General features: G+C 40.1%; 1 protein-coding gene across 5 annotated transcripts in view; it reads right to left on the bottom strand.

Annotated features, from left to right (window-relative positions):
* The window catches only part of LOC109521740 (potassium voltage-gated channel subfamily KQT member 5-like), a 179,978-nt gene that overhangs the window by 37,222 nt on the left and 128,715 nt on the right, over positions 1–14,041 (bottom strand). For 4 of the 5 annotated variants that reach the window (XM_019879780.1, XM_019879782.1, XM_019879781.1 and 1 more), the window contains exons 3-9: positions 13,311–13,437; positions 9,906–10,081; positions 8,968–9,093; positions 8,557–8,667; positions 7,836–7,931; positions 6,878–6,972; positions 2,390–2,416 (exon numbers count right to left, since the gene is read on the bottom strand). In XM_019879780.1, coding sequence (XP_019735339.1) covers positions 2,390–2,416; positions 6,878–6,972; positions 7,836–7,931; positions 8,557–8,667; positions 8,968–9,093; positions 9,906–10,081; positions 13,311–13,437 — 758 coding nt within the window. Of the gene's footprint in view, positions 1–2,389; positions 2,417–6,877; positions 6,973–7,211; positions 7,301–7,835; positions 7,932–8,556; positions 8,668–8,967; positions 9,094–9,905; positions 10,082–13,310; positions 13,438–14,041 lie in introns of all 5 variants that reach the window. The other variant, XM_019879784.1, reaches the window with a different exon arrangement.

The following is a 14,041-nucleotide window of genomic DNA, read 5'->3' as shown; positions in this document are numbered from 1 at the left end:
CCATATAAATAAAGCGGGTGGAGCTTCTCTGTGTTCGTCTGACAGTGACGGTGTGCTGAGGCACGGCGAGAGTTCAGCGGTGCAGTGGTAGCGACCTAGCGACCACACTGAAAATAAAACGTCTCCAGTGTTGTCATCGAACCAAGTGTAGTCATCCGAAATGATGTCTCCACAAAACCAAAGGGAAACTTCCACGCAAGAAGGACCTCCAGAATCAACATAGCCTGACTGCTGTGTTCAAAGCAAACTTGAGAAAAACGAAGTATGCAACCATGGCTTCAATCCACTATAGGCTGAGTACTAGTTTACCTTAGATGTGCACTTTATAATGTTATATTGCTCTGTTTTGATTCCCTAACAAGAGCTGTTAAAGCAGCTGTTGTGTGACAAAATATTTTTTCACTGTTGTTGATGGACAGTAATATTGTGTGAGAGATTATGTGTGAATAACTGCTCCAAGTGACAAATGTTCATGTAAAATTGAAAATCGAAATTGTTATTTCAGTAAATATTTGCATTTTGCACGTAGAAAATTGATTCATGATTCCATGTTGATGAGAGCATTAAAATGGGGGGAAAAAAAGAAAAAAAATGCGTGAGTAATCACAATTTTTTTTTGTGAATTTGAGTTAATTATGACAGTTGCATTTTTAATTAGATTAAATATTTTAATCGTTTGACAGCTCTGGTATATATATGAGATGAGGAGATGATTTACACCCAAAATGTGTTATTTCTTAAGTCATGGCCCTTTGCATGAATCAGTTCCCAAGAAGTAGCTCTCACTTCCAAAAAGATTGATGACCACTGTTTTAGATTGACGGGAATGTTTTTTTTTAAAATGTAGCCAACATCAATCAAAATGTAAACCTTTTTGCCTCAGCCATTTAATTGCCATTTGAAATGCTTGTGTGCTGTAACCCATTTGACTTATTATACAACGCTGAGAGTAACAACATGTGATTGTTCAGGTTGCATTGGCCTGAAACGACAAAAAAAAAACAACCCTATCACAAACACAGTACAGCAAACGAAATGATGTTACATGGCTCTCACTTGCTCTGTATGATTTTTTTTGTTAATTTATTTGTTAATTTATTTCACCTTTATTTATCTAGGTAAGGCAAGGGAGGACATTTTCATTTGCAGTGCCAATCTGGCTGCAGACAGCAGATGAGAAGAAAAGCTTCATAATTTTACTGAGTTATGTTTGTATTTCTTACCGATGTTTTTTTTTTTTTAACTACTGAATGTGATGGACAAAAGGCTAACTCTTGAAAAGGTACATGAGGCTCGATAACAACAAAGGCAGCACTGCAATGAGTTTTACACAGAATATGTTCAATGTTCCATTTGGTTGACTGTTCGATGTACGAGTGGGGCTATACATGACGTCCCAGGTGTCTCATGTTGACTTGAGTGACCTGTCAACTTCACAAATTACTCACTGTTAATTTAAATTTCACTTCTGCAGTTTCCCGACGTTGGTTCAACCACATCAAGTATCGACACCACCCATGTATGATTAAAACTGATATTTAAAATCTGACAGCGCATAAAATCAAAAGGCTTTGGTCAAAAATTTCACAAGGGGATGCTTATGCAGGCTTTCGGATAGAAAACAAGTAGTCTTTGTTTTAGACTGACAACCAAAATAAGATTGTGATGATGATCGTGATTATCAGTTTAAACCTTTCGGGAACAGCGGTTGCTACAGTGGACAGCTAATCATGTAATCAGGTTACAGGGAGCATGAAAAGGTTAAGTTTGGCACAAATCAGTTATCGTGTGTTACAGACAAAACATAAAGCACACAGCCTTATTGTTGTCATTCCGACCAAAATATGAACAGAATAGACAGGAAAAAGAAAAGAGGTGCACACATCCCCATACTGACCCAAGTGTGAATTGGCCTGAGCATTCCGTTCATGTGACATCACAAAGCAATGTAGAATTTGACACATGGGCTACAATGACACAATTCTTCACGTGTACTACAGGCATTGTATTGAAAGAACAGTGACATTTTTATTAAATGTTGACTGCCTTGAGTTTTAGGCTCATCTCAGCCAGAGACGCAAAGTAAAACGAGACAAAATTAGGAGGTGTTCCAAAATGGCTACTCTGGAAACATGTTTTTACTTGTTCACCAATGTAAACAATGCAACATTTATGTATGTAGCCACCTACATTTCTACCAGGGCATATACTGTATGATGACTTTGCATCTTGAAACTCAGTTGATTTGGAACACATATGCTGTGGAACTGGAAGGCACAGTATTAGTTACATTCAAGCCATGTTTTTCCTTTTTTTTTTTCTGCATGATGCTAATTCTTTCCGAGGAGACGGCAAAAAAAAAAAAAAAAAAGGGTTTTTCATCACAAACCTTGTAGTTGGTTCTCCTTGCTCTTTTCTGGAGTTGTCAGTTGACCGTTGAGGAAAAAGACAGAAATTGTATTAGATATAATTGTGAGCATTGCGATGAATATTCATGAGTTACAAAATTCTTTGTTCATATCCATTTCAGCAATTGCACTCACATTATCACATGCATTTCGGGTTTGACCCTCTTTAGTATGAAATCGACTTTTATTTATCATTTATTTCTAATGACATTAATAGTATTCAAAATATCATAACGCTTGTTTTAACCCTGCACAATTAGCAATGTATCATACTTACATACATCCATACACGCACTACTGGTCCCCCGAGGTTTCCGCAGATTTTACTTAATATTTCAAAGTCCCCGGCGGACGAATATATTCACATGTATTTTTTCATCCCGGCCGCTAGATGTCGCAGTCAGATAGACGGACGGCACCCAAGACTCAGAGCTGGGCTGCTTTAAATAAAATGCTAGTTTTTTTTACCACATGATCGTCGGAACGTTTGTTTACGTTTTTTTTTCTGATTGGATCGGTAATGTCCACAATATCCCATAGTCAAGTCAATAGCTTACACTTCGACACTTCATCGTGTCCTTAAATGCTTGACACTTGTTCTGTTAACTATGTTCCCACATAGTTAAATGCAATGTGTTGCACTTTCGTTTTTTTTTTGCTGTATGCAGTATGTTTACGATATCCAGGTCAAGTGGATATTTTACACTTTGTTTAAATCTTTGCTTCGATATCACTTGTTCCACCTCAAACCCAGTATTGTGAAATGTTTGAATGAATTTTATTCATTCATTCATTCATTTTCCGAACCGCTTGATCCTCACTAGGGTCGCGGGGGGTGCTGGAGCCTATCACAGCTGTCTTGGGGCAGTAGGCAGGGGAAACCCTGAACCGGTTGCCAGCCAATCGCAGGGCACACAGAAACAAACAAGGATTTGCTCTCACACTCACACCTAGGGACAATTTGGAGTGTTCAATCAGCCTGCCATGCATGTTTTCGGAATGTGGGAGGAAATCGGAGGACCCGGGGGAAATCCACGCAGGCATATAGCAAACATGCAAACTCCACACAGGAAGGCCGGAGCTGGAATTGAACCCCGGACCTCTGCACTGTGAAGTCAACGTGCTAACCACTCGACGGCTTTGCATTTTATAAGTAATGCAAATAAATTTGCCCAAGAAGAACAAAGAGAATATCGATGTTGATTATTTGAAATCCACAATGTTTCCCCAATTTTTTTTTTTTTTTGGTTTTAAAAATAATTTCTTAAGAGAATTTTTACTTCTTTATTACATTAATTAGCTTTATTCCTGCTCATTTGAGGTTGTTTCATATAATGCGTTGGGAAAATCAACTTTCAAGCCGCGGGTTCAACAATTTTTCTGCGCAGAATCCCAATTCTTCTTTGCAGAATCACCTTTTTTTCTATGCAGATTCCTGGGGAGACGAACAGACATAGATACCAACATATATATATATATATATATATATATATATATGCACACACACTCATGCATACATACCCTACTCACAAAAGTTGGTTCGCTTTTGGGTGAAATTCTACCCTAAATGCGCTACAGTCTTCCCAGGGCACCTTCTCCAAACTTGGCAATGCGCATGTCCAAGTGTTCTGTGTTTCAGTACTTTGTGGACAGCTTGCTTTGTTTTTTGTTTTTTTGTTTGTTTTGTTTGTTTAACAAGGAGCTGAAGCCAAAATTCACAAGAGGTGTTTTATATGCAAATCAACCAAGAGACTTATTTCCTGCTTCACTCAGCATCAGTATTTGACCGATCCTCTTCACAATTCTGTTCACATTTTGACATCATGAGCCCATGACGACACACAATCAACAGTACCTTGCCCAGGCTTTCAACAGAATGTTGTTGAACGAAAAAGTCTCCACTGAGCTTAGAGTATCACACAGTGTCATCGGCAGCTTGTAACAGATGCAGACGCTGGAAGAGTCATAGAGAGGCAAAGAAGCAGAAATCCTTGGAAATGTCGGTCGATTCATGGCTGAAACGCCTCTTGTGAATTTTGTTCTTTGGGCTCCTTGTGAGAGAACAAGTTGTGCGAAATGTACTGAAATTTTGAAAATGTGCATTCAAAAGTTTACAGGTCAAATTAAGTTCACCTTTATAGCTTGTACTGCCATTTAAATGATTCTTAAATAAATTATTAGGGATGGGCAAGTACTGAGACCAGGTATCGGTATCGGGCTAATACCAGTATTATTTTTAAATTCTTGGTACTCGCCGATACTAATGGATTCCAGAACATTCTGAACTGCATCAATGTTACTACGGTACTTTCATATGCATATTCAGATGCAATTTCTGAAAGTATATATACGTTGATAAGCTTTATATTCTTGCCTGGAATGCATTATTAGTGTCGTCTAAGTGTATGTGTTTATTTGTTGACTTAACATCCGCATGGCTCATCCGTGAGTGCTCATCTCTTTTAAATTCCCTGCACGTCCATCCTCTCATATTCCCATTAAAATGCAATTTCTAGAAGTACGTGTATGTTTTGAAGGTTAAGACAGTATTAGTGTGTTGGTTTGAAAATAACTATGTTTATTTATTAACTAAATTCCTGCATGGCTGAAAGAGAATTTTAATCTTTGAATTACATAGACGTCCATCCCTTCACATGCCCACTAAAGTGTAATTTCTATAAGGTTGTGCATGTTTAAATGAATGCACATTTTACATGTATTTGCCAACTCAGTTTTGGTGGCATCATGACTTCCTCCGTTATGGTATTTGATGCTTCCACTTATTTTAGACATTTACTTATTGTTATTGACATAGAAACTTATTATGATTATGATGATGATTATTATTATTACTGCGTGCATTAATAAGGTCTATTTTTCCTGCAGAATGCAATCCAGGCAACATAGAACTTTGACTTACTCGTGTGCGTTATACAGTTGCCAACTTCATAGCGTCACGCTTAACAGTTTATGATTTTTATTTATTATTTTTCACACAATTTATTTTGAACACCAAAACTCAGGGACTTGTTAAGTTTAATTTTGCACTTTTGTTCATTTATTACCAATACATCCTAAATTCTGAGTAAGTTGTTTGTGTTTCACTTTGGCTTTTTATCTTGGACTCTTATTGCAGATTGACTGTTCTGCCTTTTTTGAACTAAAGGAAGGGTGTTCCTTGATAATGATTGTCAAAAGTTAATGGGTGGTTGTTTAATAATTTTGGCCCATACATCCAGGGTCTATAACTGGATGAACCTTTGAAACAAAACCACTCCTCAAACTAAGATTTGCCAAAACATCCCCCACAAGACACCTTGTGAAGTGAATTAGAATCAAAATGAATATGAGGTTCAAATATTAAACACACATCAAACATTGTAGTCATAACCGTTGTGTCCAGGCAAACTATATGGAAATACTTGTATGGGGGGCAGGGAGGTGGAAAGAACAAGTATCCACCTTTCATCTAATCACTTGTGTCTTTTAAAGTGCTGATGTATTGTGCTTGCAATTGTCTTGAAGAGGGGGTTCCCCCGCTTTCAGTCTGCATCATTAAGCCATTGTGGGACTGTAATCAGGGCCATATCAAGTGCGCAGTTGCTTCGATTTGGATTTCAACATTGAATAATGCTATGATGGCAAATTGAAAAAAAAAACATGTTTGCAATTAATGTATGTTTTAAATCAGTGTTTTTTCCTCTGCAATGTAAAATGTGGTTACAGCTATTAAAAATCTAGAGCAGTGGTTCTTAACCTGGGTTTTATCGAACCCTAGGGGTTTGGTGAATCAGTCTCAGGGGTTCAACAGAGCCTCTGCCATGGAAGTTAAGACACACCCGACTCAACATGTCAATTAGTTATGACACGCCCGCTTGGCCATCACTGGCTAGTTCATTATCGGGAAAATTTAAAAAATGTATACTTTATCCTTATACTAATTGTGTTTACTTTTTTCTGTTTTTAATAAATGCATTTTTAATGTCTTGAATTTGTAAAAAAAAAAATCATATTTTTATTTTTCACTAATGAAGGGTTTGGTGAATGTGCATATGAACTGGTTGGGCTCGGTCCCTCCAACAAGGTTAAGAACCACTAATCTAGAGGTAGCTGAGTCGTGAAGTCAAATGGCTGACTGCACTTAATTTAGTCGACTCATGCAGGTCAAGCCATGACAGCAATTGATCTCTGCATTACTCACAGCTCAGGGCCACCTGCTAAATGACGGAAAGTCTGATTGGCTTGATAATTGCATGCATCATGGAAAATAAATGCTACAATTGCTGTTTTGATTCCAAAATGGTGTCTATTCAGCTCTCATGTGACTGGATTTACATAGAAGCTGTAAATTGTGAGGGTTGAATCGGGCAACTCTAAGGGCAGTTCATTTTTTTTTTTTTTTTTACAGGACATGTACAGAAAAAGACAAGTGACCAAATACAGGCAACAGTTGCCGTAATTGTACCTACTTTGTAGGGCTGCAGGTATGCAACGCTTTCAAGTGAGGCTTCCAGGTAGCAATGGAAACCGAGTGCTCATCAGCTGCATAACTACGCCAAACACACTGCATGCAGAATACACAAAACCAAGAAGAAGAAGAAGAAGAAGAAGAAGGAGGAAAAAGTACAGAGAGAGAAGACTCATAAATATAAAAGAACAGAATTTAAAAACGGGAAGTGGAGAGAAAAAAGATGAGGGAGATGGAAAAGACAAAAAAACAAATAGAAAGCTGATTAGTGAAAACACTAACACAGGGGTGTCACACGTCTTGGCTTGGAGTGGAGGTCAGGCATGAATACATGCCTGTGGGAAGGCAGGAGGCTCTCATAGTGCCGCCATGTGGCCTCCAGGTATGGCCTGGCGCTGTCTGTGGAGTAATAACGCCACGCAGCCTGGTACAACATGTGAATGGACAGGATGACACAATGACGGCAGGAAAAGGAGGAATTAAACATGGCAGGAATATGGGATGGCAAAGAGGGGGCGTGCAGCAGTGGAAGAGGATTGAAGAAGAAGCGGGAGGGCAAAGTCTGAGGTGTTGGATGAAAAAAGGGGGGAAATACTGTGTCGTACAAGGCAATGTGAAATTGTCAAAGAATACAGGGATGAAAATGAAATGCACTTTTGGGGAGGCTAGAAAAGGAGGAAATATGTGCAGCAGACAAGACAGGGAATGATAATGACATATTCCACGATGCCAACGATGGGGGAAGAATGGAACGACCTCCCAGATTAATACAGTGAAATGACAAGCTAGGAGATTTTTTTATTTATTTTATTTTTTTTACATCAAATTGTGTGATGAATAACAAGAGTGCACAGGAGTTAAAGGGAGGATGGAAAATGATAATACTGGTATGCTGTTTTGCATCACAGCAACTTTCATGTTGGCCACATAGAGATGTGATGTACGCATCTTCAATTTACCTGAATAAGGTAAGCTGCAGGGTTTCTCCTCTTTTCAAAGTGCTTCTGTCTGTGCTGCTCTTGGACCTTCAGAGCAAAACCTGAGCCCAGAATACCCTAGTGTGGAAGGAAGGAAATTTGTGAACCAATGCTTTCACTTAAGTATCACTATAATTTGTCACGATTTCAATTAAAGATAGAACATGTGAAAGGTGCCCTGTTGAGTTTTTACGATCCCTTCAAGTGAGTGTGTCTCCTTTTGTTCTGTACCCATTCAGTCACTTTGCAGGTGACAAGGCTAAACATAGATTGACCTTTAACGGCTCACAATACAAGATTGCTTTAAAATGTGACCTTTGCCTATAGCATGTGGATTATTAGTCTACTTCTCCTCATCATCTTATTACAGTTAAATCAATGCCATTCCTTCACCCTGTAAATCTTGATTTATCTATAAAGACATCTCCGCGGCGTAACATGTCATCAAAGGTCTGGATGTTTCCTCTCAGGCCAATTATGTGCCTGGACTGACCCCGGTAAGGCAGATGGACACTCAGGCGTTTTATCACCTTCTGAAGCACAAATATCCATCCGTCCAAAGCAAATCAATCATCAGAAGCTCCTGCTTGAGGTTTTCACCAGAGTACAGTGCCTTTCATGAGCTCATTAAAAATGACACCCAAATCGATGGGATCCGTAGGAGCAGTCATTAAAAAGAATGTCTTGAAAGGTCTGCACTTACTGCAGGTAAGGCAAAGAAAGAGATCCCCAACAGTGCAAACCCAGCAGACAACATCCTTCCTGTCCATGTCTTTGGTGTCTTGTCCCCATAGCCAATGGTTGTCAGAGTGATCTGTGAAAAGAAGCTCCTGATTTACAAAACAAATACAGTTCCAGTCTGAAAATTGGTTGTTACACTAAGTGGAATGCTTTGTAGTCCTCTTTTCCAAAAACAACAAAAAAAGCAACATGAGGACGTTTTAGTAAAATATCATGCTGGCATCTTGGTGAAAAGACTTACTATACATTATCGAGGTGGGTAAAAAGCAAAGGCAAATGATTCACTATTTATGGAACTATTGATAGCTTGTTGGGAGTTTAAAAAATGCACGACATTATTCAACTCTGGCAACAGATAGTCCTCAGAACTCACCGTGCCCCACCACAAGGCATCAGCATATGTGGCAAACTCTTTGTTGAACTTATTCTCCACAAGGTAGACAAGGAATGAAGAGAAGATGAGAACCAAGAAACCAATGTACCAAGCAGTAACCAGTTCCTGTGGGCAAGGACGAGCAAATTCAGAGCACAGTGGTACAATTTAGGGCTCTATTTTGATGCCCGGCACAAGTGTAGCACAAATCGCAGTCGAACTCTACGCCTGAGTGGAGTTTTGTTTCTTTTGGGATTGTGTGTGGTGTGCAACGTTGTGGGCGTGAACAAAGCCGGCCACCAATGGAACCGGCTCCTCTCATTCCCTTTAAATGTAGTGCGCAAGTGGTGCATTGTCTTTGATGCTGCAGAAGCAAAAACGGACTCACTGGAGTCCGTGTATGAGATCGAAGTGCACAAAGTACATTTATAAGGTGCAAAAACATTTGGGGACCACTGGCCTAATGCATATACTGTACTGCAGTCGAAATCTGACTGTACTTGAATACCGCTGAATTGACATTGTTCTGTTTTGGTATACAGTGATACCTCGCTCTAACGCGGTTCACTTTCCATGGCTTCGCTGTTTGTTTTTCAGGGCAGTTTTTTTTAATGCTTTTAACCCTTTAAATCAGAACGTGTCGGAGGCGCCGCGTGTCGACAGTACAGTATTTCCAAAAACTATTATAGTTATTTGTTGAAAACATTTATTTTTTTTGGTAATTGGGCCTGAAAACAGGTTTTGGTCTTTAATTGCATTGTATATATAGTTAAGTATTGTATAATAACTGTAAAAAAAATAAAGTTCACTACTTCACGGATTTCACTTATCACTGGTTCTTTTTGGAACGTAGCCCTCGCGATAAATGAGGGATTACTGTACAGTCAAGGAAAAGTGTGCGTATGCGTTTATTAGTTTGTGGTTATCCTCATGCCGACCTTGCTGTGTGCGTAGACCACAGAACCTAGCAGCTTCCATGTACCCCCTCTTCGGTCCATTCGCACCATGCGCAGGATCTGTAGGAAACGAAGGCTACGCAGGACTGACGTGGCAAAGATGTTGCCCTGGCTTCCAGCCGACACCACAGCAACTGATGCAATCAGCACTATGATGTCTGCAAGGTCCACAACAAAAAGATGTTTTGTACTTACGAGACAAAACACATTCGATATTGTGCATTGTGTAGAAAAAACTAAGCAAGGGAGTGTTGTTGTGCTCATCAAACAATTAGAATATATGAAAAAGTTGATTTATTTCAGTAATACTATTCAAAAAGTGAAACCTGTGAATGAATAATTCATTCAACACAGAAAGATACATTTCAAGTGTTAATTCGTTTTAATGTAGGTGATCCGTCCATCCATTTTCAACACCGCTTATGCTGAACAGGTTCACGGGGAGTTGCTGGAGCCTATCCCAGCTGACTTTGGGCGGAAGGCAGACTTTCACCTCAGCAAGTCTAATACTGAAGACCATAAAAAGAAAGGACTTTGAGAAATGTTCACCAAGCGAAAAGTATATATAGGAAAAGTATGTACATGTCCAGCACTCAATACTGAGTTGGGGCGACTTTTGCCTGAATTACTACAGCAATGCAACGTGGCATGGAGTCGATCAGTGTGTGGCACTGCTCAGGTGTTATGAGAGCCCAGGTTGCTGTGATAGTGGCCTTAAGTTCTTTTGTAATGCTGGGTCTGGCATATTGTATCTTCCTCTTCACAAACCCCATCGATTTGCTATGGGGTTAAGGTCAGGCGAGTTTGCTGGCCAGTCAAGAACAGGAATAGGACGGTCCTTACACCAGGTACTCATAGCTTTGGCAACTGTATGCAGGCGCCAAACCCTGGTGGAAAAATGAAATCTGCATCCCCATATAACTGGTCAGCAGCAGGAAGCATCAAGTGCTCTAAAATTTCCTGGTAGACGGCTGCGTTGACTTTGGACTTCAGACAGGACAAAGAACCAGCACCAGCGGATGACATGGCACCCCAAACCATGACTAACTGTGGAAATTTGACACTGGACCTCAAGCAACATGGATTCTGTGACTTCCCTCGCTTCCTCCAGACTCTGCGACCTTGGTTTCCAAAGGAAATGCAAAATTGCTTTCATCAGAGAACATGACTTTGGACTATGCCTCCTCAACAGCAGTACAGTCTGTAGCACAGGCTTCCGACGCTCTTTGTTTTTCAAGAGTGGCTTGACACAAGGAATGCGACAGCTGAAACCCATGTCTCGCATGCAATTTTCACAATATTCAAATTATCTGAGAGAGTGAATTTGGTTTTTTTAAGTTAGTTTTCAATCTAAATTGAAATAAATTACCAATTGAAATGTATCAGTCTGTGTATAATGAATATATGCGTTACACAAGTTTCACTTTTTGCATCGTATTGCTGAAATAAATGAACTTTTTCATGATATTCAAATTTTTTGATGAGCACCTATATCCATCCATCCATCCATCCATCCATCCATCCATTTTCTGCTCCGCTTATCCTCACAAGGGTCGCGGAGCGTGCTGGAGCCTATCCTAGCCGTCTTCGGGCAGCAGACCCTGAATTGATTGTCAGTCACTTGCAGGGCACACAGACGAACAACCATCCATGGTCACACTTTCACCTAGGGACAATTTAGAGTTTTCAATCAGCCTGCCATGCATGTTTTTGGAATTTGGTGTACTTTGAGTACCCAGAGAAAACCCATGCAGGCATGGGGAGAACATGCAAACTCCACAAAGGAAGGCCGGAGCTGGAATCGAACCCTGCACCTCTGCACTGTGAGGCCAACGTGCGAACCAGTCAACCACCGGGCCGACCAGCACCTCTATAGTTTCAGGATTTTTACTTGGACTGAACTCGAGCTGAATCACATTTGTGTTTGACAGGAAGTGGACACAGCAAGAATTGAACACACAAATCAATCGCGCTACATGATTTGTTTGAAATTTACTACTCCAGAGTGGTGGAGTGTCATTCTAAACCGGTGCCCTAAACCGTACAATCCTTCATTTGTGGTTGGCTCGCCAGACCAGAAAGTTTCAGGTTGAATCATTCATATCATGTGGCATGTTGCATTATTTCATGTTATGCAGACCACGAAAACTTCTTAGTGGTTAATTAACTACTGTAATATGTTTTGATCAGGCGCGCATGACTTCTTCCATCTTGATAACAGTGTCAAATGCCTCATTGACGTTAGTGGCAGGCTGCAACTGTGATTCGCCTTATTCTTCAAGTCACAGCCGTTAATGTAATTACGTATCATACATTTTCCCATGCTCTACTTCTGCCTCAACCGACAACTCTCAACACAAATAAAACAGAACCACTCCGAGAAATGTTTCAAACATTTCGTCCTCAAGAAAAAGATTTGAATATTCAAATGTTAGTTTTTGACATTAGGTAAAGATGTTTTAGATTCCCTTCATTTGTATTTGCCAAAGTACGCTAAGGAATTGTTGGCTTGGGTAACACAGGCAACAGCAGCACATGTCATCAAGAATTTATTGGTTGAAAGACTTTGACACAATCCCTGACCATATAAAGCCCAGACCTATATTTTAGGCACCCAAAAAGTACTTTTTAAGGTCGCGCTCGTTTTATCATGCCAGTGTCCAATAATGCAGTGCGCCTTGTGTATGTGTTAAAAACAGAAATACCACCCGTAACTGACACTGCGCCTCTTAATGCGGTGCACCGTATGGTTGTAAAAATCTGCTATATATGCGTAAGTCACTTCAACGGGGTGGCAAGCAGTTCAGGCTGCCTCTTGCCCCAAGTCAGCTGGGCTAAGCTCCAGCACACCCGCGACCCTTGTGAGGAGACGCAACAGCAGCAGTGTTGAAGTTAAACTTCCCCACTCTGTCTTGTTCAGTTGCACACTGCAATTTGCTGCTTGTCTGTTTCCACAATTCTCCCGAGATCAGCAACATCATAAACAAGCACATCGATGTTAGCGTGAACAAAGTGGGGTCAGATGTAACCCATGAGCCTTATTCCCCTTCCATCAGTCTTTCCAACTGTTCTTTCCAAGAGGCAGCAGTGGGATTTGTGTCTAAATATTGGAAAAATAAAAGGCCATTGATGCAAGCTCATTACGTAAATGAATTCTTGTCTTATGAGGTTTGACCACGGCTCTCAATGACACGTGCAAACGCTGGACAATCGCATGCAATGGAATATTACTTATGACCTAACATTATATTGTGAGCGTGCCCCAGAACACAAAAATAAGGCGACTAAGCGATGCAACAGGCATCGAAAAATGGGAGAGGAAACAGCAGGACTGACTGAGAAATTACATTATTGTGGGAAGTGGAGGTGGGGGCTGTAATAACTCACCGATGACGCAGAATGGCTTTCTGGCAAAGCGGAGTCGTCCCTGCCATCCTCTATAGCGACAGCAGCATCCTGCCGACCAGATGCGGATGATGTACTCCAACCCAAACACCACAATCATGACAAACTCCTACAGGATGTTCAACAAATGATGTATTAGTCTTAGCAGAAGGCACTGATGTGGTGTTCATATATTCAGAACGAATCAGAGCCTCTTAGGATCATGAAAAAATGATGACAAATCCTTACATTGTAGAGTCTTGCATCTAAATCGGGGATGGGCAATTTTAATGCCGGAAAGGACCACAATGGGGGTGGGAGGCGGGGGGTGGGGGAGGGCGCATAAGACTACGCACTTCCGAACCAGATGTATGACAAAAATGGCATTTTGAATATGGACAAAATCCGCGCATGTCATTTTTCATAATAGCTATCGCAGGGCACATATAGAAGATCTATATTTCAGCAACAAAGTGTTTGAACAATTAAAAAATAACCACTTGCTGTTATTTTTTTTTTCCAGTATAAAGGGCTCACATTCATTAAATTTACCATTCAAGGACGGCACAACCCTGCTAAGCAGTGAACCAACATGAAGTCATTTTGTACATTTTTTCACAAAAATCAACAAAAATTTCAAATACTAATGTATGTCATTCCAAATACGCAAAAAATGATACGGCCTAATAATAATAATAATAATAATAATAATAATAATACATTACATTTATAAG

The sequence above is a fragment of the Hippocampus comes genome, unplaced genomic scaffold (genome assembly GCF_001891065.2).
Source record: "Hippocampus comes isolate QL1 unplaced genomic scaffold, H_comes_QL1_v1.1 scaffold158, whole genome shotgun sequence".
Classification (NCBI taxonomy): Eukaryota; Metazoa; Chordata; class Actinopteri; order Syngnathiformes; family Syngnathidae; genus Hippocampus; species Hippocampus comes.
The sequence above is the reverse complement of the archived record's forward strand: the minus strand, read 5'-3'. Positions and strand labels throughout refer to the sequence as shown.